At 45.5% G+C, this 26,022-nt stretch overlaps 1 protein-coding gene across 6 annotated transcripts in view; it reads left to right on the forward strand.

Moving 5' to 3' along the window:
- COL11A2 (collagen type XI alpha 2 chain) overlaps positions 1-26,022 on the forward strand; it is a 235,462-nt gene that overhangs the window by 22,384 nt on the left and 187,056 nt on the right. For 3 of the 6 annotated variants that reach the window (XM_068250197.1, XM_068250198.1, XM_068250199.1), the window contains exon 1: positions 5,956-6,225. The exons of 1 other annotated variant lie outside the window; for it this stretch is intronic. In XM_068250197.1, coding sequence (XP_068106298.1) covers positions 6,117-6,225 — 109 coding nt within the window. In that variant the 5' untranslated portion in view covers positions 5,956-6,116. Of the gene's footprint in view, positions 1-5,954; positions 6,226-26,022 lie in introns of those variants that run through there. 2 more of the 6 variants (XM_068250194.1, XM_068250196.1) reach the window with 1 other exon arrangement.

Raw genomic sequence — 26,022 nt, forward strand, 5'->3', positions numbered from 1 at the left:
GCTGTCTTCCACCTTCCAGCACAAGTGGTTCCTGCACTCTGCGGGGGCTCGATGGCTGGTGGTGTATAATGGAGCTGGCAGGGGTGAGGTGCAAGTCTGTGCAAATAACAATACCCGGGGAAGCCATGCAATGTAAAAATCTGTTAATTATTACTAATTTTAAAATGTTAATATGATGGAAAATGAACCAGGATAGAAAGGACTGATGTGGTTTGAATTATAAAACAACCTATTTTTCTTCTGAAATCTTTATGGTGTGCGTGACTAGGGGTGTGACTGGGCCGTGATTAGGGGTGTGGCAGGGGCGTGGCTTAACCACCCTGGCGTTCATTTAATTGCGGCCATGCTACACTTTCCCCCCAAGTCCCCCAACACTGCTCACCCCCCTCCGATCGCCGCCGGCGATATTTACCTGGCCGCGATCCCGCGATGGCCTAGACTTCCGCCATAGCTTCAAGCTATGCTATGGCGACGATCGGGCATGACGTCATCGACGTCACACGCAGTTCCGATCTCCGCCATAGCAACCCCTGGAGAGCCTGCACCAGCGTGGGCTCGGGGGGGGGGGGGGTAAGCATAAAAGAGGGGCGATCGGGGGGGACCAGAGCGGGCCGGCAGCGATCGGAGGGGTGATGTAGCTAGCTACACCCCCTCCAAAAATGTGGTGAAAAAACACCCTCCAGGGCCTGAGAAATCCACCACGGCGGTGATGGACGAGCTGAGCTCCTCCATACCGCTCAGGTGGTTAAGTATCCCTCTTTCTCATCTCAAAAAGTTGGGAGGTATGCACATGGAATGGGAGGGGCCTGCTATACATGGATGTTACACATGGAGGAGGGGGCTGCACATGGAATGGGGGGGCTGCTGTACATGGATGTTACACATGGAAGAGGAGGCTGCACATGGAATGGGAGGGGCTGCTGTACATGGATGATACACATGGAAGAGGGGCTGCACATGGAATGGGGGGGCTGCTGTACATGGATGTTACACATGGAAGAGGGGGCTGCACATGGAATGGGGGGGCTGCTGTACATGGATGTTACACATGGAAGAGGAGGCTGTACATGGAATGGGGGGGCTGCTGTACATGGATGTTACACATGGAAGAGGGGGCTGCACATGGAATGGGAGGGGCTGCTGTACATGGATGATACACATGGAAGAGGGGCTGCACATGGAATTGGAAGGGTCAGCTGTACATGGATGATACACATGGAAGAGGGGGCTGCACATGAAGTGGGAGGGGCGCTACTGCAGATAAAAGAGGAGCCCAGAGCATACTTGGCCTAGGGGCACAAAAAGTATAAATCCAGCCTAGACTAAGATCATTGAAGATGAAGCTATAACTGTACGCATCTGCTGAAGATGTCAGCGCTTTATAAATACACTAGTAAAAAGTCCGCCCATTAAAAAATGAGCGCTAGGCTACGGGCGCTACTCCCCCCCCAGCAACGCGAGCACAGATGCGTCCCGCTCGCCCGTCCTCCACCGCTGTCTGCAGTATATACACACAGGGAGATGTTGCTTGCTTGGCAGTTGGAAAAAACTGTTATTTCCCACAATGCAGTGAGGTTCACAGACAGCAAACTGTCAAGTCTGGAAGCATGGACACACACACACAGGGACAGGACACAAAGACGCAGGGGTTTTATTATATAGGACTGGTCTATCTAAGCCCGTTTAAAAACAAGCTCTAGGTAGTAAAACCACTGCCACCGCCGCTGCATGTTAGTGTGCATGCGTGCACCCACCTGCCGCGCACACTCCCGCCTGGCTTCCTGGCCCGTCCTCCTGTCCCAACGGTTGTCTGTGCTGCGCACATGCGCAGTACAAAAAACCCAGGGACACACAACCATGAGGAGGATGACGCAGGGACAGTTAGAGATTATTATAGAGGACTGGTAGACCCAAGCCCGTTTAAAAACGGGGTCTGGGTCTGCTTTTTTTTAACTGTGCGCATGTGCTCGCACGCCCACCTGGCTCACTGGCCCCGTCCTCCAGTCCCAACTGCTGTCCGGGTCCGTGCTGCGCATTTGCGCAGTAGCAAAAAGCACGGACCCAAGGACACAGAGACAGCGCTATGCAGGGACACGGGTTTTATTATAGAGGATAATAATTATAACTGTTGAAGAAGGGTTAGCACTGCTTTTGGTTCCTTGCAGCCCCCACTGTCTCTGCTGCAGAGACTTTCTTGTGCTTCTGGAGTCAAAGACACAACAGGAAGTAATGCTAGCCATACACTATTCAACCGCAGCACCGATCGGCCCGCAATTGACAATACGACCAAGATCACAGGTCCATTGCGGCAAAAAACACCTATCCCGATCAGGGCATGTCGCCCGCGGGTCGATTGCAGGACAACTGCGCTGCCATGATAGCCACAAATTCTGCTCAGTTAGACGTTTTTGTCAAATCTATTGTCTAACTGGGCAAAAATGTTGTATAGTGAATGGCTAGCTTTAGAACAAGTCCTTGTCAGTGTATGATTATCCCACCTTTAAAGAAAACCTATACTAAAATTAAAAGTCAAAATAAACATACACAAGTCATACTTGCCTCCCGTGCAGTCTACTCCTCAATCTATTTTTCCTCTCCTGCGTCCTGTTTGTCCACTGTGATCAATAGAATTCTCCGTCCTCCATTTTGAAAATGGCCATTACACCATAACAGCTTTCTGGTCAGCACACAGTTAAACTGTAATATCGCCCACTTGAGCCATAGGGAAACATGGACACATCAGTTCTCCTCTCAGCTGTAACTGACAGCAACTGATATATAACTGGCAGCAACTGATATATTTCAGTTCTGACAAAATGTTGTCAGAACTGGAAGGGATTATTGTCAGAAGAAAATGGTGAGCTTCTGAGAGGAACTGATGGCAAGGTAACTATGTAATGTTCATTTGAAGTTACCTCATGTGTTTATTTTAAATAATTTTACTCAGTACAGGTTCTCTTTAAAGAACACCTGAAGTAAGAGTGATATGGAGGCTGCCATATTTATTTCCTTTTAAGCAATACCAGTTGCCTGGCTGTCCTGCTGATCCACCGCCTCTAATACATTTAGCCATAGCCCCTGAACAAGCATGCAGCAGATCAGGTGCTCTGACTGAAGTCTGACTAAATTTGCTGCATGCTTGTTTCAGGTGTTTGATCAAAGCCGTCAAATAGATTAGCAGGACTGTCAGGCAACTGTTTAAAAGGAAATAAAGACGGAAGCTTTGCTTTATGTTCCCTTTAAAGAGGAGCTGTCAGCCATACTATCTCAGAAAAAAAAACCACATATATAAGTAGGTAAATACTTGCTCTACTTACATAACACATGTATTGCACTGTCCATGTTTTGATTTTAGTGATTATTCTATAGTAAAAAAAAAGAGAAAAACCTTCTTAGGAAGGATAAAATAAAGAATTGTTTTTTGATTTTATGCCAGACAGTTACACTTTAACACTATTGTATGAATACGTGAGTTTAAACAGACTTTTGGAAGGTCATTTCACGTCTCCAACTGTGCTAAATTAAACTGTGCTAATAAGCAGCTTTGCCAAGCATCATGTTGTATTTCAAAAATAATACTATTGCCCTTGAAGCTGTACTTCATACAATCTCTTTCTCTACTCCTCCTGACTCAAACAGGCGAGTCAGCCTGCTGGGTGGAGAGTTTAAAATTTGTGGAGCTGTTAACACAATGTGACATCACTCCACCAGTGGCGTGGATGGTGCAGTCCCTTTTAAGGGAAAGTCCGGGTGTGGTGGGGAGGGGGTAAAGCAAGCTGCACCACCTTGTTTGTTAATGGTTCTAAAGCAGCAGTGCGGGAATTTAATAGAAGAGTGTTATTATGAATCAAAGAAAGTTTTGTAGAAGACACTGTATTTTGCAGAATAAAAAGAGAATGCCTATTTAACCACTCTGCGACCGCCTAACACCAGTTGGCGGCTGCAGAGTGGCTCCCCCAGGACCGCCTAACGCAGATTGGCGCCAATGTCCTGGGGCGGAGATTAGTGGGGAATGCGTGCGCATCCCCGCTGACTTATGAAGCTCGGCTCCGTAAACAGCCTGCCAGCCGCTATTGGACCTGGCAGGCTGTAAATTAAAAAAAAAAAAAAACGCCAACAACTACTTGTGCAGCGCTGTGATCTAGTGCAGCGCTGTATGGGGAGAGGCTCAAAATCTGATCCCTCTCATAGGCTGATGCCTGTGAGAGGTGATCACAGGCATTGGATCTCAGGAGGAAGGGGGGTGGAATAAATTAAAAATAAAATACACATTTTTATTAAAAAACAAAGACACAATAAAATTAATTAAGACAAATACAGATCGCAGCATCAAACAGATGCCACCAACCGAAAGCTCTGTTGGTGACAAGAAAAATTTATTTGTGTGCTAAATTGTATGGCCTTGCAATGCACTGTTAAAGCTGCAGTGTGCTGAATTGTAAAAAATGGCCTGGTCAATAGGGGGTGTAAGCCTGTAGTCCTCAAACAGTTAATCAATTCTAAAATCTTCACCTCCTCCACAGTAACTTACAGCTGCCAGCTCACTCCCATTTGTGTAAACACTGCCTGATTGGTGTCCAAGCTAAAGCCACACCTCCCTGCTGACTACTCTACCTCTTAGGTCACATGGGCAGGCAGGGGAGAAAGTGATTGGTCTGCCAGCTAAAGCCACACCTCCCCACTGACTACATTACCTCTTAGATCACATGGGCAGGCAGGTAATACAGTGATTGGTCTGTCAGCTGTAGCCACACCCCCTGCCTTTCGACAGCCTATACTGGTACTCCAGTACCTTAATTTTTTATTCATCAAAAACTGCAATGCTTTTACTAAAACCTTTTTTAAAAATAACTTAAACATTTAAATAATGCTCTATTAAATGCATATAAAGAAATCTGTGCCTGAACATGACCTTTAAACAACCCCTCTGACAAAATCGTAAATTTTAATGCTAATTTGGAAAGAAGCCAATTACATTTTCACAACCTTTTTCATACTGTAAACCCAGCAAACTCCATGCCAGTAGTGTCTTTGACTTAAATTGAGCTCAGGACCCCAGTGCTGCAAGACAAGCATCCTATTCACTCAGCCCTCACCTCCTACCGTCTCTTAAAGGACTCTTGAAGTGAGAGGTATATGGAAGCTGCCATATTTATTCCCTGTTAAACAATACCAGTTGCCTGGCAGTCCTGCTGGTCTCTTTGGCTGCAGTAGTGTCTGAGTCAAACACCTGAACCAAGCATGCGGTTAATCCAAACATCGAATCTACAATGCTTGTTCAGGAACTTCGATGGGATCCAATTTTGTGGCAGAGATTTTGAGAGCTGAGAAATGAGAACCCTCCAGCACTGAAACTGATGAACAAGGAAAAAAACAACTCTCCTAATTAATAGCAAATATTAGTTTGTGAGCAGCCTGATAAATGCCATTAAGCAGCTTTTCTGTAGAATGTGAATGCTTGTTGTGTCCACAGGAGGAAGATGGGGAATTTCACACACTGCTGTGCTGCTGCTGCTGCTGCTGAGGGAGGGAAGGAGGGAGGGAGGGAGGCTGGAGGGGAGAGATGGAGAAAGGTGTGCTGAGATGTATGGGGCGAGACAGCGGGGCTGGGACCATGCTGGGGGAGAAGACAGCACAGGAATGTGAGAGACTGGCACATGGGTGGAGACAGTGAAAGTGACAGATGACAGAGAGGGACACTGAGTGATGCAGAAGGACAAGGGACAGGCAGCTTAGGTGACACTCAGCAGAAATAAAAAAGTTTTGGTGAAGAGTGTTGGAGGTGGTTAACTAATGACATTCGGAAGGAGAGAATTTGGACAGTGGGGGTAAATGGAGGGGACGGTGGGTGAAAGTGGGTGTGTTTAGTGAAAAGTAGCTCAGACAGGGTCTCACCTCAGGCACCCCCCCTTGCTCTCTCCTCCTCCCCTCTCAACGCTGGGCAGCCCTCCCCTCCCATCCCCAGGCTGTCGGCACATGGTGTAAGTAGTGAGTTTTCAGCAGTAGCTGCAGCCTGTCCTCTCCTCTCCTGTCCTGTCCTGTCCTGCTCCCTTGCAGCTCGCTCCTGATCCTGCGGCCCTCCTCCTGTTCCCCTCCCTTCCCTGTACCTGGGCATCATGCCCCGGTCTCAGCGGCAGCCCAGGAGATGCAGGGTCCCCGGGGTGCCCCCTCTCTGCAGCCTGGCGCTGCTCCTCCTCTGGCAGCTGGTGAGGACCCAGGCAGCAGGTAAGACTGGCATGGCTCATGCCACTTTTGGGGGTGGGGGGGGGGCAGACTGTGCTAGGGAACTTGATTGGCAAATGGCGAGAGGGTACAATGTCACCTGGAAGCAGACAGGTAGTGACAACACCTGGTAGCTTGCAGAAACTGGGCATCAGGCACCTTAGGAACCCTTCACGGGAACCCAAGGATGTGAACTGGCTCTTTGTAACCTTTGTCCATGAAATTCTCAGGTGTTATCACTATCCTGCAAGTTTTTAGGATCATCAGATGTTCATCCTGAGGCATCTCTGGAGTATTTTGAGGTTCCAACAGAACTGGACTAAAAAAGTACACCAGAGGGCCTCTCTGAGATGACACGGTGATTCTTCAGGTGTCCTCATTGCACTTCTGAACAATGCTGTCCTTGCAGAGTTAACTCATGATTTTCGATGGTATAATTTTTTTGTACAGATAAGATAATACAACCTATGCAAAGAATGGGTAGAAAGAAAACTTGTCTGTGGTCGCCATTATCAGTTGTTGTTAAAGCGTTACTGACTGCTAATATGTCTAACATGTCTCTGTACCTGTGTGCTGTAAACCTTCTCTGTCATGTTTCTGTCCTTCCCGCTGGCTCAGTCCCACTGCCGGAGCATCTACCACACGACCAGCAGATGGGCCAACTAAGTTTCTTCTACACAAAGTTTCTTCCTCGAAAGTCCAGTGTGGTGTAAAAATAACATATTCATTCTCTCGGGGATCTGAACCCAAAGGAGATGGGTTGAACTGAGACGGCACAGAGAACCTCGGTACCCTCAGTCTCCTTGGAGGTCACAGAAGATGCTCTTGGGATATTTAGGGATCTTAGCAGAATTACAGGACAGGCGATGAGCCACCTGCTGCGGTCTTCTAATCACATCCTTCTTGGTTTTTGGGTTTTGGATGAAATGTCTCTCTCTGCTGGATTTCTAGCTCTGTATATTTAGCTGTGTTTAAATTTAAACTCGGCGCTCCCAGCTGTATGGTTCACCATGTAGGATGGGCTCCGGTCTCTAATCTGGGGATGAGGGAAAACCTTACTGTGCAGATGGTGATAGATGACCATTAGCCGTAGCCTCCGTGTGTGCATTCATCTTCATTGAAACCACCAAAGACAAATAGTCTGAGGGATCCTAAAAATTCCTGAAGTAATTTTGAGGTTTGGAAGATGAATGCCATGGACGTAGATCAAAGAAAAGCAAACTGTGATGGTTCAGCTTGCAAGGGAACTAGAACTCCCAACATGGACTTACTGGGACTTGTAGTTCCCCAACATTTTTTTTATTACTTTATAAAGTGTTTGGAAGGTTATCTTGTATGATCCAAATTCTAGATCTCCTGAAAATTAACTAGTTGGTTATATCTTGCATTGTTCCATGAAGTATATTTATCCTGCTGTGTGTATTAGGGAGATACGTAGCCTCTGGGCTGTCCCTCTGCTTTCAGCTGATGTCTCATCCACCTGCCTATGCTCCTACACAGCAGTGTATTGTGGGTATGCTCTAGTGTATGTACAGATAAGTGCTTGTGAATAGTGCCGTTTGTGCAGGTCTGTGTGCCTGTGGTGTGCAGGGGGAGCAGGCACACAGGGTGCCCAGGTAGAAGCCTCAGACAGGGGATGTGAGGTATGTCTTGGAGTGTGGCCCCCTCACACTACGCTCACACTCATATCTCACAGCAACTGGTGCGTGCAAGGGGCATGTCTGCAAGACCTATTATCATGGCATACGCTCCCAGGGGGAAGGGGGTGGGATAGATCTCATTCTCACAAAAGGGGGTGACAGCATTGCCATAAGTGGGCGTGGGCAAACCATTTGTAATCCCACCTTAACAGTAGCCTTATTATCTCTGAGTCCAAGGAGTTAATCACTTTTCTTAAAGGGGGTTAATATGCTGAGGATCCTATCCCTGAAAAATGACTCTCCAGGGAAGCGTTGATGACTTGCACTCAACAGTTAGAGGAGGAACTACAAGTCCCAGCAGGCCCTGCCAGCCTTCACTGGCAAAGCATGCTGGGACATAGTCCTTATAGAGAAATCCTGGACGGTGACTAGTCCGCTTTGCAGTCATAGGTTTTCAGAAATGATGTATTTATGGGTGGATTTGTTGAAATATTGATTTCTTCTGAACCTGGAACCACTTTTGAAAGCCTACAATTCAGTTGTACTGATTTCTTGATACTTTTTTCCTCTGATTTATTTGTAAGTCTTTTCACTATACTGAAATTCTTAGCATTTGGGGGCAGAAATATTTTGATAAAAAAAAAAAAGACCTTCTTAAGTTTTCCCTGACGTCTTCCCACTAAGCCTAACAAAGAGGATATTTTATTGTTCCACCGGCCAGATTGTGCGTTTTTTTTCTTCTTTGGGCTGTTTTTAATGAGCTCAGCACTGGCTGATGGAACAAGCAAACGTTTTATAGAGAACTTAGAAATTTCCATGGAAGCAGAATCAGATCGGAATTGCACGAAATCGTAAAAAAGGTACTGGCTTGGCCGAGTGGTTGGCTGGCAGGAAAGCAAGCAGGCACACTCTTTCTCCCTCTCTCTCTCTCCGAGGAGTCGTTGCGTCTGGCCTTGGAAATCTGCAGCCACTGTGATATAATGGGCAAAATTCTACAGAAAACAGCAACACATAATAAAATAGTGCAGGCTCCGAGTAGAGGTGACACCCTATGAGCAGAAGAGAGGCAGTTATGAGTTGGGACAAAGGTTCTCTTTTAAAGAAAAACTTCTACTAGAGGGGACAGATTGGAACGGAAATCTGCTTGACAGTGTCAATATTTACAGAATTCTGGTTGAAATACAGCAAGCCAGGGAGAGAAGTTGGTAGTGTCAACATGTGGACTTTCTTTTGACCTCCAGAATTAATTAGTCTTGGGATGGAACCAAGATGATGTGACTTTAGTAGGCCAGGAACACTGACTCGACTCCTCAGACAGACACTTCATGAAAGTGAGGTCAGCTAAGGACAAGGTTTCATGTGGCACAAGACGACAGTATGACGTGACCTATACCCTCTTGAGGGCAGATGACAGTGAGTCCTGGATAGGATCGTTATTACAATAGAGAGCAACTTCAAAGTAGGTTGCAATTTTGTACACTAAAAATATATTAAAAAGTTTCAAGTTCTGATCCCCTTAAATCTCAGGATCTCCTAGACGGTTTTGGAGAATATTTTAAGAGAGTTTTTGCAATTTTGTCTTTTTCTTGCAAGGCCCTGGAGTCTGTGTCAGTGTGGTTTTGTCCTTTTCTTCCCTCGGTCCCTTGGTGATTTCTCAGTGTTCACTCAATACTCTACTGTCCCCGTTTCTCTACCTGTTCAGAGAGTGCCAGAGGAGGAGGAGAAGGAGGAGGCCTGTAGCTTGGAAGAGGTGTCATTTGTGCTAGTGAAAGGCAGTGGAGGGGGTGCTAGGAGCAGGGTATGAAAGCAGAGCTTGTTTTATATGAGTAGAAACTTTGGATGGTCTGACTGCAGGGAAGAGAGCAATGTGTCAATCACTGGTGTCCAGAGCTGCTCTGTAGACTTCTCCTGCGCTGACCACATTGGTCGTACAATGAGCGTACTGTATAGTAGAGGAGCCGCCACAGTATTTAGTGTAATCCCAAATAGCTGAAGAATCGGCTTGCTTGTCTCTTGCCCTGATTTTTCAAAAATGCCGCAATGTTTCTTGCAATTGTCATTGTGTAACAAATATCAGCAGGTGCAAAATACAAGTTATGAGTTCTGTACTCATTGGTAGTACTCATTGATAGTAGTACTCATTGGTAGTACTCATTGGAATCAGTGCACACTGGGCGCCTAAATCATAGCACAAGGCATTCTAGAGTTGAATAAATGGAATTACAGGCCGGATTGACTCTAAACCAGTCTTTGAGGTTAGGTAGTTTCTTGAAAATGAAAGCTCTGGAATATCCCCACCAGGCTTCACAGTGTGACTTAACTGCTATAACACCGACTTATCAAGATGATGGTGACGGTTTCTTTGATATCTTGTCAATGAAGATTCCAAGGATGTAAGAAACTGCACGATTCTTCTGACCATTGGTAAAACTAGTTGAGTTGTACTTTACTGGCGGGTCATTGGTTGTTTAGTGATTCTGTGTTGCCAAGGGGCTTTGTGTCATTGGCCTAGGCCTGTTACCAATTTTATTTTAGTGGGCATTGTGACTATGTGGCATTGATGTACCTTTTAGTTGCTTGAGATATGAATGTACTACATGGAATATAGTTTGCCGGTTGTTACGTTGTTCAGGCTTATCCAATGCAACATCCTAGATAATAATGATGATGTACAAAGTGTAGAAATAAGATTTAAGTTCAATTTAATTCAGGCAAAACGGTGGATGGGAATTGGTTATTGATTGCTGTCATTAACTTTTGTTTGCACTCTTCTCTTATCAGATCAATGTGAATATTAGAATTGCAGTAGGCAACTGCTTTAGGAAAGTGTTGCCAGTGAGATGATGGAGTATTAGTTGACTTGGTTAGGACAATATATTTGAAGTTGATGTTTCTATTAGCAAAGGGCCTATGCCGTGAAGGGGTGACGTATTAGAAGCACATGGGTGCTGATTAGACATTGTGATATGTAATAGAATAACCAGAGATGTTGATTCCAGTTGTAGTGAGCTTATCCAAAAAGATAACAATTGAAACAAAATGGGTCTCACCATCCTGGCCCAGAGATAAGCTGTGAAGCCTACATTTTTTGGGGAGAAAATTCCTAACACTCCGCAAACTAAACTCGACTGTGATTGTTGGCCAGTATGATGCAGCTATTAGTGGATTGCTGGTAAGAACATGTGAACGCATTTGGGGAGGAGGCTGAACCTTCATGGAACAGGGGGAGGAGCTATTCTCAGTGGCTTGATGGAATACCAGGAGGGGTTATACGGTTTTGTAATCCAAATCTGCCAACATTCCAAGGTGTCATTTTAACTTCCACCTCAACTTCCCCGAAACCCAAAATCCAAGCTGCTCAGTTGGAATCTAGCCCCACCCACTCTATGCAACATGTCATGCCCACAGCCAGTGGGATTTCTGATACGTCTTGGAAATCCAACACCGTTGGCACGAAGGATGTCAAATCAAATAAGTAACTATGCACCATTATACAGAGGTACTGTTGATATTAATTGGAAGGAGATACAGAGGGGCACAGAAGTTCCAACTACTTTATTAAGCTACATGGACTAATGAAAAGGATCTACAGAGAAAGATCAATGACCATGGTCATGGAATATACTGTATATACTCGTGTATAAGCCTAATTTTTCAGCACAAAAATGTGATGAAAAGTTACCCCCTCGGCTTATATGCGAGTCAGTGGAGCAGAAAGGATGGTGGAGGGTGGAGCAGGTTTTGTTACTGGCTCCCTGCTGTGTCTGTGCCCCCCATCCCCTGCAACATGGTGTGCGGAGTGCACTGCTCAAGAGTACCTGTGTCCCCGGCTTGTAGAGAGGAGCGTGCAAGCAATGTGTCAGCGGTGCAGTGATCGGGAATTCTTCCTCTGTGGCAATTGCTGTTTCTCATATCTATGACGCCATCTGGTGGGGCCTTGAGGCACAGCTGTATCATCCTTGGGGCACATTTGGCTATGGGGAGGAAGGGTGACTTGTACTGGGGGCACATCTGGATTCTGTGGAGGGGGCTTATATGTGAGTCAATCACTTTTTCCTGCTTTCTGAGGGAAAAGTGGGTACCTCGGCTTATATGCAGGTCAGCTTATATGCAAGTATATACGGGTAATAGTTGGAATAAAATTCATTTTTCCATAAATATGTTCAGTAAATGCCAATAGCAAAGCTCAACCTGACACAGTGGTGTAGTAGATAACACTCACGCCTTGTAGTGCTAGAGACTCAGGTGTGAATGTTGGCTAGGATGCTTTCTGCATGAATTCTGTCTGTTTCCTCCACACACTCTGGTTTCCCCCCACACCTCAAAAGCCTATTTAGAAGTTAATTGGTTTCAGCAAAGTGGGCCTCAGACTATGGTAGATATTACATTATGAGTTACTCTGATGGATAGTTATTTACATAACTATGTTCTATTTAAAGTGCTGCATAAGACGCCAGTGCTGTATAAATACATAATAATAATATGAGAGGACATTACGCTATGACTATGGCAGGGATTCGATTTTGAGCAGCTCTGAGGATAGTCAGTGACATGACTATGTACTCTGTAAAGTGCTGCAGAAGATGTCAGTGCTATTTAAATACATAATAATAATATGGTAGGTCATTAGACTTTGACTATGGTAGGGAATAGATTGTGAGCTCCTCTGAGGACAGTCAGTGACATGACTATGTACTCTGTAAAGTGCTGCAGAAGATGTCAGTGCTATATAAATACATCATAATATAAGAAGACATTACATTATGACTATGGTAAGGAATAGATGTTGAGCTCCTCTGAGGACAGTAAGTGACATGACTTTATACTCCGTAAAGTGCTGCAGAAGCTGTCAGTTCTATGTAAATACATCATAATATGGGAGGACATTACACTATGACTATGGTAGGGATTGGATTGAGCTCCTATGGGGACAGTCAGTGACATCATTATGTAGTCTGTAAAGTGCTGCAGAAGATGTCAGTGCTATATAAATACATAATTATAATATGGTAGGACATTAGACTATGACTATGGTAGGATTAGATTGTGAGCTCCTCTGAGGACAGTCAGTGACATGAGTATGTACTCTGTAATGTTCTGCAGAAGATGTCAGTGCTATATAAATACATAATTATAATATGGTAGGACATTAGACTATGACTATGGTAGGATTATACTGTGAGCTCCTCTGAGGACAGTCAGTGACATCATTATGTACTCTGTAAAGTGCTGCAGAAGATGTCGGTGCTTTATAAATATGTAATAGTGAAGTGAAGAAGCATATCAAGGAAACACATACCAGGACTGTATTTGGTTAAGGGCTGGTTCAGACGGACGTCTGCGTAGCGTCGCGTCTGGGGGCGTTGCGGCGGCTGCGCAGTCAGGCTTTCAGTAGCCTTCGGTCGCGTTCTGATGCGGTCGCGTATTTTTTCCCCTAGAGGAACATTAGCCGTCGCGGTTGGCCGCTCCCTGGAAGCTACATGTTGCTTCCAGGGGCAGCCCGAACGCTCGCAAAAATCGGGACCCGAACGCCGCATTCGGGTCAAAGCGTGCAAAAGCTCGGTGTAAACGCTCTCATTCACTTGAATGGGAGCGTTTACCGCGACGTTCCGAACGCTTGCGGTAAACGCTCCGCAAGCGTCCGTCTGAACCAGCCCTTAAACTTGCCACTTCCTGTATGAAAACAAAGCGAGATCTGCACTGCATTGAGGGTCAGGTTTATCAGTCATTAGCTTAGCAGATCACATGCCTCTTTTTAGGCTACTTCAGTCAGCACGTTTTCCTGCTGTCTGCTGTCAGGTTTGCTTTGCTGATAGAGATCTACCTCGGATTACGTTCTCTGATTTCTTTTTTTTTTTTTGTGGAAACTTGATACAAGTATAGAAACTGGGAATTACTAAATTGAGCTTTAATATTGCAGGAATTTACAGCACTGACTGAATCACTAGGATGGGAGGGACTGAGAAATGGAGAAATGTCTTCTAATTGATGAATCACACTGTTCCTGATTCAGTCCCATCAATTAATCTGAGCTGTGCCAAAAATGTGTGAGGACCTCAGCCCTCGAGGACTGGAGTTCAACATCCCTGAGTTAAAACAATAAGTCTACTTACTTCAAGTTGTACAATATTGTTTAGGTCCCCATTATGTTACCACGACATCTCCGACCCACTAAGTGACCACGACATCTCTGGCACATTGAGGCACCACAAAATCTCAGGCCCATTGAGGCATCACAACATCTTTGGCCCATTGAGACACCACAACATCTCTGGCCCATTGAGGCACCACAACATCTCTGACCCTTTAAGGGAAATGGCCTCCATGAGACCTATGAAGGTGAACTGTGGTATTTGGCAGAAAGCCATTAGCAGCAGATCCATGAAGTCCTGCTTGTTGCGTGGTGGAACCTCCATGATTTTCAGCATGTCCCACTCATGCTCAATCTGACTGAGATATGGGTAATTTGGAGGCAATGATTCGTCAAGCCAGGTTGCCTTCCTGCATGGCTTCATGGTCCAGTACTGATGCACATCTGCCATTGTAGGTATTTTAGAAGTGGATAGGGTTCAACATGGGCACTTCTCTGACTGATCTCTTTGGCATGTGTCTACACAGCAAGCCGTGATGCACATTATGGTGGCACCTTATGGTGGCACCTTTTTCCTATGGCCAGCATTACATTTTTCAGACGTTTGTGCTGTTGTAGTTCATTTTGGTTCGGATCAGACAGGTTAGCCCTCACCCTTCAGTGTGCTTCAGTAGGCGTTCAGCACCCATGACACATTCATTGGTTCACTGGTTGTCCTTCCATGGGCCACTTTTGGTAGTTACTAAGTGCAGAATACCAGTTACACCCCACACGACCTGCTGTTTGGAGTTGCTCTAACCTAGTTGTCTATCCATCTCAATTTGGCCCTCATCAAAGTATCTCACATCCTTACATTTGGCCATTTTTCCTGCTTACAGTATATAACTTTCAAGAATTGTCTGTTCATTTGTCTAATATGAAAAAAATACATATATCCAGGCACATCGCCTCTAGAGGCGATGTGCCTGGATATATGTATGTATATATATGATATATATATATATATATGTATTTTTTTCTTGTTACTGACCCCTGTGGCTAGGGTCTAATCCAGGGTGCACTCCCTCCTTCCCCTGTATGTGTTGGTCAGCATGCAGACAGCTTATGCTGGTGTATGCGCATGGTGCACATGGAAACATTACGTTAGCTCCCTTGTGCGATTGGTAAGATGCACTGTCTTTCCCAGGAGAGGAAGTTAGGATGTGTGCTCCTAATCCATTGATAGGTTTGATGCAATGAATGTGTTTGCATGTCTGCACTATGCATGTTACAGGGCCAGAGTTAGGACACCTACGTTTACCTGGGTACTTCTGCGCAGTGTAGGTGACTAAGCATAAGAATGCATTCTTCTGTGAACTAAAACCCCGGCTTTTAACTTAGCTGTAGGGATAACAGTTGGGCCTGGATGAGTGAATCTGTGAATGCATTTGTTTGAACATTTGCATGCGAGAGTGCGAAGGGTTAATAGATTTTCATTTGTCTAATATATCCCAGGCCTTGATAGGTGCCGTTGTAAGAAGATAATCAGTCTTCTTCGCTTTACCTATCAACTCCACCTACTCCTACTTTAGTACTCACATATTCATCAATCTGTAGTGACCTTGCACATTTTAACATGCATTTTTGAGCCAGAGCCTTCTGTCACGCTGCCCCTACCCTTTGGAACACCCTGCCACACCCAATCAGGTCAGCTCCAATGCTGGAGGTGTTTAAATCAAAACCGGAAAGGCACCTGTTTAGTCTGGCATGTACGATTGTATTACTGTTTCCCCTGTAACACATTACTATGTACTGGTCTGAGACAAGCTTATGTGCTTTGGGTCCTCCTGGAAAAAAGCGCTTTTCAAATGTTTTGTTGTTGTTGTTACAATAGAATATGACTTCACACTGCATTTTTTATCATATACTGAACTTTTATTGCTCAGGGCTGCTTGTACATCGACCTGCAACCAAACCTTTCTTGACTTTGGATAGAATTGAAAGGATATAGGCTTTAATCATTTTCTGCCCACTTAACTTCTTTTTCCGGTTAGAGTCAGAGGGTCTAACTCCCCAATCCCCTCTTTTCACAAAGAAAAAAAAAAACTAAAAAAATAGTTTATTCCTCTCTGTTCTCTTCATTGGCGTGCTTCTTTCATTTTCGTTTTTAGTGACATCACAAACGTGAGAGGAAATCTCTACAACAGGAGCCCAGAAAGCAATACAAATCTGACACTTTTTTTCTAATCTGTATCTTATTCAAAACTGCGCTAGTATGGTTGAGGTCTGCCGGCGTGAAAGTCCATAGGGAATTTCCGCTAATGTGATTGGGTGGACAGCACCCTCTCCAACTGCTAGGTTCAAGATAGGTTGTAGTTCTAATACACCCACACTATTCAGCCAATTAGAATGCTTCATGTTATAGATGTTACTGTGATTGGAGAACTGTTCCCTATGGACTTTCACGCTGGCTCACCTCAACCATACTAGCTTCTCTGAAACCACCAGAAATAGTTTAGACTGGAGTTACACTTAAAGAAAACCTGTAACGAGAAAAAGTTCCCCTAGGGGGTACACACCTCGGTAGGGGGAAGCCTCCGGATCCTATTGAGGCTTCCCTCGTCCTTCTGTTTCCCAGGGTGGTGGCAAAAAAGCTCCCGGAACAGCGGCGATGTAAATATTTACCTTCCTGGCTCCAGCACAGGCGCAGTATCCGCTCTCCGCTCGGAGATAGGCGGAAGCCAGTTGGTTTGAGCACTAACGAACATTCTGTACAGATCACCTGGCAGAACTAATGATGTCACCAACAGTCATACAATTTAGAATGTACCTAAATCAAGGAGAGGGAAGATTTTACAGTGAGCAAACACTGACTAAATAATCTATAAATTAATATTGTAAAAAAAAATATATGCAATTTTATTCATTAAAGAGGAACTGTAACATAAAAATATCCCCTGGGGGGTACTCACCTCGGGTGGGGGAAGCCTCCGGATCCTAATGAGGCTTCCCACGCCGTCCTCCATCCGTCAGGGGTCTCGCTGCAGCCCTCCGTGGAGTCCGGGCAGCGGTGACGTCATTATTTACCTTCCTGGCTCCTGCGCAGGCGCTCTGACGGCTGTCGGCTCCGAACTACACGGAAATACCCGATCGCCGTCAGGTCCGCTCTACTGCGCAGGCGCAAGTTTCCTGCGCCTGCGCAGTAGAGCGGACCCGAATGAGATCGGGTATTTCCGTGTAGTTCGGAATGGAAAGCCGCCACAGCGCCCCCGCTGGAGCCAGCAAAGGTAAATATTGAAATGACAGTCGGCACAGTCGCCGGCTGTTCGGAGGGCTGCGGAGAGACCCCCGTGGGACAGAGGACGGCGTGGGAAGCCTCATTAGGATCCGGAGGCTTCCCCCACCCGAGGTGAGTACCCCCCAGGGGATGTTTTGAATGTTACAGAGTCTCTTTAAGGTCATTGGGAACCGCTGTATAAAAAAGAAACCAGATACTTACCAAAGGAGAGGGAAGGCTCTGGGTCCTAATGAGCCTTTCTTCTCCTCTCCCGGGACCCGCGGTGCAGTGCTGGCTTCCCCGTTCAAATCCCTCGCCGCGGGGGACTTCGGACGTCTTCGGGAACCGAGTCCTCCCAAAGACAGGTGGCTCCATACTGCGCATGCATGATTGCACAATAGAGGGCGCTCGCGCGTGTGCAGTAGGGAGCAGCCCATCTTCGGGAGTACTCGGGCTCCTGAAGACTTTCAGAAGTCACCTTCGCCGGCAGAAGGAGCAGTATTTGACCAATTTAGTCAAATACTGCTCCCAGGGACAGTGAAGCACCGCGGGCACCGGGAGAGGAGAGGGAAGGCTCATTAGGACCCAGAGCCTTCCCTCTGCTTAGGTGAGTATGTGGTTTCTTTTTTTATAAAGCGGTTCCCAATGACTTTAAGTTATTTTCACTACAGGTCCTCTTTAAACATCTTACGACAGTGATATAATTGCATATTTCGGGGTGAAAATATATAAAATATGTACTTATATGAAGAATTTCCGGATCTGTCACAGGTGGGATTTATGGGTAATGTATAGGCCGCAGCCTAATGGAGATTATGTAGCGCAGGATTCATTTATAGCCCGATGTTGTAGAAATTAAGAGTTTATATGGAGTATTACTTAGCCCTGCAGTCTGATGTCACAGAGGGAATTTGGAAGCACAATTGGAATCTTCTAGGTCACACTGAGCAGCCTTTATAGGGTGAGATGCTATGGCTATATAACTGCAGCCATTGTTTATGACCAGAGTAATACCGCGATGGTATGATGGGAAGACATTCCTCACATGAATGTTTATCCAGGAATAATTGGGGCGGCCAGAGCACATGATGTCTGTGTTTTCATTTCACCTCATGACAGATTGTTTGTAATCGGAGAGTTGTCTCTGCTCTTTGAATTAGTGACGAGAGGGATCTGCAATGCGAAACGTCACAGAGGAAATTGCTGTGGGTGTGAGCCGGTCTCTGAGCGCTCCTTTCATATCCAGCATAATGCACGGTTTATACTCTGTGTGTTGGCTCTCCTACAGAAATAGCAGCTAGGCCTGTAATCAAAGCTGACCATCCATCAGTCATAGCGAGCTTGTACACCCCGTCCACCATAGTCACCGCATTCACATCTTCTTTCTCTTATGTCTGTCCTCTCTCGTGTCTCTCAGCCTCTGATATTATCAGGCTCACTTCAAAACTGCAGACCTTCTGTTTCTTCTCTACTCTGTTTCTCCCACTTCCTCCTCTCCTCTCTCCTCTCTACTGTCCCAACTCCCTTCTGTCAACTGTCTCTTTTCTCTTCTTGCCTATCCTTGTGTACGTGTTTTGCGTTGCATGGTCAGTTGGGCGTAGGGTAAGCCGAACTACATAGCCACTCAGAGGGAAAGGTAATATGGGTTCCAGCGATCCCCAGCACCCAGAGCCAGGGCAAGGTCCTCCAGCACCCAAGTCTAAGACACCAAAGTGCGCCCCTCCTTCCCCACCACTACAACCATCACACACTGATTACTCTTAGACTAAGAGGCTCCCTTGGGCCCCCAACACCTTAATCTCTAGTTATCTGGATTGCAGTCACTGCCATGTATACCCTATTCTTATTTCTATGGCAGAAGAAGAATCGCACACCACTGTGGAGGTGCAGGACCGAGCAAACAGTCAATGATAAATCCAGGAGGTCCAAGCACTCACTTGTAGACCAAGTCTGCTTTTATTCAATAGCTGTGACACAATTCCATGGCTTATGGAATGGAATTGTGTCACAGCTATTGAATAAAATCAGACTTGGTCTACAAGTGACTGTGCGGACCTCCTGGATTTATCATTGACTATTCTTATTCCTCTCTGCTTCAAACACAATAGGGGTATGATAGCTGAGTGAGTTGTGCGCCCCCTCCTACACTGCGCCCTGAGGCTAGAACCTCTCTTGCCTCGGCCCGGCACTGCTGGCACCCAAATTACATTTAAAAACCCGCTGCGTGGCCATAGGCATATTTACATTACATCTATGGTGGCACCTTTGTCAGGTGCAACACGTGGAAGTGTGCGTGCCGAAGTGACCTGCTTCAGTATTCTCTTTACCCTCTCTTTTCTCATGTTGTTCTCAACTCTCTTCTCTCTTTTCCCCTTATAAAATTCACTTTTTCTCCTACATTTACTCCTAGGAGATCATTTTTTTTCTCTTTTGTTTAAAATAACGTATCAGCAGCAGTGTTCTTCCCAGAAATTTTTTGCAGCTGGGTGGCATGAAAAAGTAGCCGGGCGGGCAGTGATGGGGGAATGCAGGGCTGGCACAACTCTGCTTAAAGCATAGGGGGAGGATGAGGAGGAGAGCTGGGTGCTCACCAAAATTAGTCGGGTGGTGCACCCGGCTAAAAAAGCCTGGGAAGAAAAAGTTCCAAAAAGTGATGAAGTGGACTGTGATCAGCAAAACACATAATCTCATTAGGGTCACAATGGTTTAACTTAGAGTATAGCGGTCTTCACTGTTTGCTTGACAAGTACACACAGAAAAAATCCATAAGGCTTTACTTACTTACAATGCATAGCACAATATTGTGTGATGATTCCATAGCTATTCCATTAGTTGATGTGGTTAACATAGGCACTTATTGAATTACAGACTGTACCAGAGTTAAGCAGCTATTTTAGTTTAAACAATGTTGGCTCTCGTGTCATTGTTCCATATGACTTGAATTCCAGCTTCTTTCGAATGTCCTAAAAAGAGTATAGTTGTCGATAAATCCAGTAAACAATCACGTACATGAATAGAAACACTACGTTCATGCCAGGACACTTCTTTTATGGAGGGTAGTACAGACAATTATCTTCAGCCTATACCAAGCCTTTACTTATAGCTATTATATGTTTATAAACATAATCGGTTACGTGAGAATCTGAATGTTCAGAAATGGTTTTGGCACCCAGGTTATAAACCTTTATTACGGTTGTAGTCCATGTTTGAGAAATATTTAATATGTGCTAAGACCCCACAGAACCTCTCTCTTCAGATAGACCTCAGGCTGGCTGTAAGTCCACTACACAGCCCCTCACTCCACCTCTCTGGCACCAAGTCCCCCTTTTCACTCATGTTGGTGAGATAGCTTGCCCATTCTATCTCTTCATCTCCATGCAGGAAGGCAGGGCTGCTGACTCGGGTGGGTAGCTTCTATATAAGGTAGGCACAGGGTTGTGAGTTGTAGGGTGGTGTCCGCGGGTAGAACAGCAAGATGGTGGTTGAGATGACATGAGCCCAAATGGTACAGTGAAAAAAACAAATTTGGAGAGAGAGCGTTAAGGGTTTTCACAAAGTGAAGTTGCTGATGGGAGCAACCAACCAGTAAGACAAGTGGAGATTACAAACCCGACTCTACTCGGTTGATCCATGGATCTTCTGATGTGGTTGCTTTCTTGAAAAATGTATGGGCATCAGCTAAAAACATATGGAGCTGGGGACCAATGGAGGGTGAGAAACACAATGGGGGAAAGAGACGCCTAGAAAGAGATAAAACCAGGTTTAAAACAAATGAAGTTTGAAAATGAAGAAGTGGCTTACCTCAAAGGATGACCCTAAATAAGGTACAAAAAATGTTTATTTAGACAAAAATGTCAAACCCGGCATGTTCCCAGCCACACAGATCTGAAATACATGGGCCTGGTTTACTTAGGCCTCGTTTACACTTAAGGAGGAACTCCAGCCTAAACAAACATGCTGTCATTAAGTTACATTAGTTATGTTAATTAAAATAGGCCATATAATCGCTTACCCACCTTGTTTTAAAAGAACAAGCAAATGTTTGTGATTTCATGAGGGCAGCCATTTTTTGGTTGAATGGAGGCTACCGGGAGCATGAGACACAGTTCCAACTGTTGTGTGTCCTGATCACCCCTCCCAGTTGTTAAGCAACCAGGACAACAACATTAGAAATCCCATCATGCTTTGCACAGCATCAGGTAAAAAATGCCCAGGCAGTTTTCTTTGATGGGGCGGAGCTTAGCTTCTGTGCAGCTAAAAAATGAGACTTTGGTAAGAAAAACAAAGTTCTGATGCTGTGAAACTGTTAAAGAAACTCCAAGCCTTTTCAGTGTTGCTGAGTAGATTTTTAGTCTGGACGTTTACTTTAATCAGTTGCTGTCGGTTATATCTGAATGGACCACTGTTTTTAAAAGTAATGCCCATGTTTTCCTATGGCACAGTTCACACTATACGCGTTTTAACTGAAAGATTTTTCATAATGCACTGCTATGGAGAAGAAAAAAAAATGTGTACCAACTGATTACATGTAAACGGGGCCTATGCTGAGGCATTTCCAGAGATCTCTGAGCATCTGCAGAATCACCAGACAGCTCATGGTGACCCAGAAGGAAGCAGGGTATTCGGGCGCCCATTAGCAGCAGTAGATTTTGTGCCTCATAGGTGCCTATAGAAGACAATGGTATAAGTATGAAATTTGGGCGCACGTGTCGTCCGATAAATAGAAAGTACCAGGTTGACCCACAATGAAAAATGCGGCGCTTGCCAGCTATTTTTAGGATGCCCCGGGTGCCCAAATTTCATACTTGTACCGTTTTTTTCCTATGGGGGGGGAGGGGGGTCGAATTAAGTAAAGGTGTCCATGGGGAGGGTTTTACTGTGTGGGGTGGGGGGTTAAGGGTAGGCATGGAGGGGAGTCTTAAGGTTAGCCGTGGGGGAAGGGGTGTCTTTAAGGTTAGATGCAGGGTGGGTCCATTAAGGCTAGGTATTAGGGGAGGATATATAGGGTTCGGTTTAGTTGTAGCAAAATATTCGTATTTTACTAATTTAAAAAGTAGATTATCGGTAAATGTATAGATATTCTGCTTGCCAAAATTGGGGCCCAAATTTCCTTATGCCCTTTTTCCATGCATGCCACCCAGAACAACTAGGAGAGTATGGGGGACTCCTTGGGTCACCACAGGACAATGGATGTGAGAGTGTAGCAACATCATTTTGCTGGGAGATCACTTGAGGGACTTGTTCACACTTGAATGTGTTTTTTCACATGCAGAAAAACTGACAGCAATGCAGCACTGTCAGTAAACACATGCAGAAAAACGCTCTCAGAAAACTGATAGACAAGTGTGAATCCAGCCTGAAATAGCACATTTTCAACTCTCTATGAAGATATCGCCTGAAGCTCTGGCAGGGCCGGTTCTAAACTTTTTGCTGCCCAAGGCAAACTTGTGAGGATGCTCCTCCCCTTTCCGATTTGGAATGATTGCACAGCACCGGCAATTTACTCTGCTTCATTTAATGTTCTCACATGACATGCTGCAGCTCAACACAATAGCACACTGGCTGGCTGTGAGTCTGTGACAAACATACTGCTCACCCTCAGCCACTCCATTCCTCCTCAGTCAGGACAGCTGTGCCATCTCCTTTTTTCTGCCTCACCCCCTCCTCACTCACTGTCAGACTCCTCACACAGCACAACAAGCTGCTTTTCCCCAATGCTGCTCTCCTGCCTCTCCCTCCTCACTCACTGTCAGACTCCTCACACAGCACAACAAGCTGCTTTTCCCCAATGATGCTCTCCTGCCTCCCCCTCCTCACTCACTGTCAGACTCCTCACACAGCACAACAAGCTGCTTTTCCCCAATGATGACCTCTTCACCTCACTCTCTTCTCACTTCTCCTCCTACTCTGACTGCATGCTGTTAGTGTAAACACAGTACAAACATGCCGCCCCTGTAAACTCTGCGCCGGATGCAAGTGTTTCACCTTGCCTCATGAGAGAACCGGCCCTGAGCTCTGGGAGTCTGTTAGGCATGAAATCTCTGGGGATGCAGGGCTGGATTTCTGGGAAGGCCGCCCGGGCCTTGGTCGGCAAGCTAGAGCAGCACATGGAAATAAGGAGCTGCTGCCCAAGTATTACACCGTATATATAACTGAAGGGTGCTGCTGTACATGATTGTTACACATGGAAGAGGGGCAGCACATGGAAGGGGAGCTGCAAGAAAGTTGGCCTAGGGGCAGAAATAGTATAAAGATTGGGTTTAAAACTTCTTCAGATTTTTTTTTTCGTCCTTTGCTGTGGTTCCCTTGGGCAAAACTTTGACCATTCTGGAAAAAACAAAGTTTGCCCAGTGTTGTGCAGTCAGCAGCAAAGAGCCAACTGCACACTACCGGCTTCCCAGCACTGCATGGTGCAGAGGAACCAGTAATGCAGCAGGGGATTCTCTATAGGGAATACAGAAGGGGGGCTGGGAGGGATCAGCTGCAGACAATGTCAGCCCTCAGGACCAAAGATATCAGTATGCCCTGAGGGCTCAATCACACTAGGGGCGTTTTTGACTTTTTTAAGCGCTGGCGATTTTCAAAATCGCCCTGAAAGCGCCTGTGCAATGATTCTATATGAGAGAGTTCACATCTGAGCGGTTCCTTCCAATCCGCTCAGAGAAGCGTACATGGGCCAATTTTGAGGCGATTCCGCCTCAATGGAAGGTATAGGAAAACAGAAAACGCTCACGAATTCGCTTTGTGCAACGAATGAGTGAGCGTTTTTAAGAATAAATACATTGTATTTATTATTTTCCGGATCAAAGAGTTCACTTCCTGCCTGACGTCAGGAAATGAAAAAATGCAATCGCTCTGCAAAAGCGCTTAACAAAAACGTCCAACGCACATAAATTGGAAAAAAAAAGCGTCAACGAACGGCCATCGCGAACGGAACGCAATGGGAATAAGGCCTCAGAGTGCAAAACTGATACAGCGATAATTGAAGCAGGTCGTTTCAGTGCATGACACTATAGCATGCACCTTTCGCCAGTGGTTGCCAGACCCCGGATGACTTCTCCTACCAAGTTGCTATGACTCAGATGGGGAATAGTAGTTAACCCTGCTTGGAATTTGAGTGGCAGCATGGTGAGCATCATTAAGCTCACCCTGTGCCCAGCTCACTTGTGACGTTAGAATATGTACACGTGATAATACTCACCAAAGTCTATCAGGAACAATGGCTGCAAAGTTTCATTTCCTGACAACTTGTAGCACAGGAGGAAGTCTGGTGTTGTTTGTGGGAAGAGGTACTTGTGAAATACCTCCAAACGTGTTAGTCTACATGGTCAAATTCATTCATTGCCTATTTTGTGCATATTTATTAATTAGTAGCAGTATCTTAAGTATGCTGATCAAGTCACCCCCGTCTGCCATGGCAGTGAGATACGTCACACAACTGATCGCTCCCCGATCACAGATCAGTCAGGGAATAGTAACCGGTTTACCAACTTGCACAGTTCAATGTCATTCAACTTTCAGCTGATCTGTTTACAAAACTGAATAAATCCCCCTCTGCTATCTGTGTACTGCTTGTAATCAACAAAAACACCCTTCTCTCATCACCACTTCAACTAAATGGATTGTCTAAAGTCTCAATTTTTCTGTTAATAAACTGAATATCTAAGGCTAGATTCACAGTAAGGGCTGCCACTAGGGTGTTTTTGGCAGCCTTTTTGGATCACAGACAATTCCAAAAACGCTTTGCCGATGTATTTAAATGGGGCTGAACCCACTAGTGTGATTGCGATTAGAGTTCACAATCGCAGGACATGCAACATTTTGCGCTCAATGCTAAGTACAGAAGTGCTGCAAAATTGCTTTGAAAAGCGATTTTGCAGCAATTTGGGGGCCGAGCGATTAGAATTTTAAATAAAGATAATGATACTTACCGAGAGTCCTAATGTCTGGCTTCCATCTGTAGCTCCGCCCCCAGCAGAAGAAATCACAGGCCTGTCTCTGATTGGTCCTAGAGAAGTACCCATGACCTTTTCCTTTAGGGGCGGGGCTACGGACAGAAGCCGCACATCGGGGCACCTGTTAAGTGTTATAAAGTTCATTTGAAAAAATAAAAAAACCTGCTAATCGGAAGCGCTGTACAGTTTACTCTACAGCACTTCTAAATGGAGCGAATCGCCCTAGGAATCGCTGCGCACATGGCTGGCGCAATTTCAAATCGCTGCAGTGATTTCTAGTGGGTTCCAGCCCTAAGAGTTGTGTTTTTCGTTCCCTGTGACAGTAGGAATGCTATGCAGTGGAACGGGAAAAGCAGCAACGAATGTCATCCGTGCGTTGCATCCCGTATAGTGAAGCATACAGTCAGTGAAAAGTAGGCTTCACTGAACTGCTAACGCAGGTATCAGAGAATAAATGCACTGTATGCAGTGCATTGTGGTGCCGCACCCCCTCAGACCGCACTGCAACGACCGAACTGGGAACGACGCATTGCATTTCCATTGCAACATACTTTGTTAAAATGCGGCCGTTACAACGCAATACAGTAGCCTGCTGTGAACCTAGCCTAATTGTTTAACAAAAAGACACAATGGATGGGGGTTGTAAATCTAAAAAATGATTTATTTGACGTCAGCTAATGACAGAGCTTTTATACAGACTTAATAGCACTGCTTATGAGTGATCTACAGGATTAGGACAACCTTTCTGCGCGGAGTTGGAGTTTAAGTAACGGGCTGCTGAGGGTGATGAGGGTCAGGAATGCACGTAGGCAAGGCAGGAGAGCCGCTGGAATACACACTGACAGCTCTCTGCGGCAT

This window comes from Hyperolius riggenbachi, chromosome 8, assembly GCF_040937935.1.
Source record: "Hyperolius riggenbachi isolate aHypRig1 chromosome 8, aHypRig1.pri, whole genome shotgun sequence".
NCBI lineage: Eukaryota > Metazoa > Chordata > Amphibia > Anura > Hyperoliidae > Hyperolius > Hyperolius riggenbachi.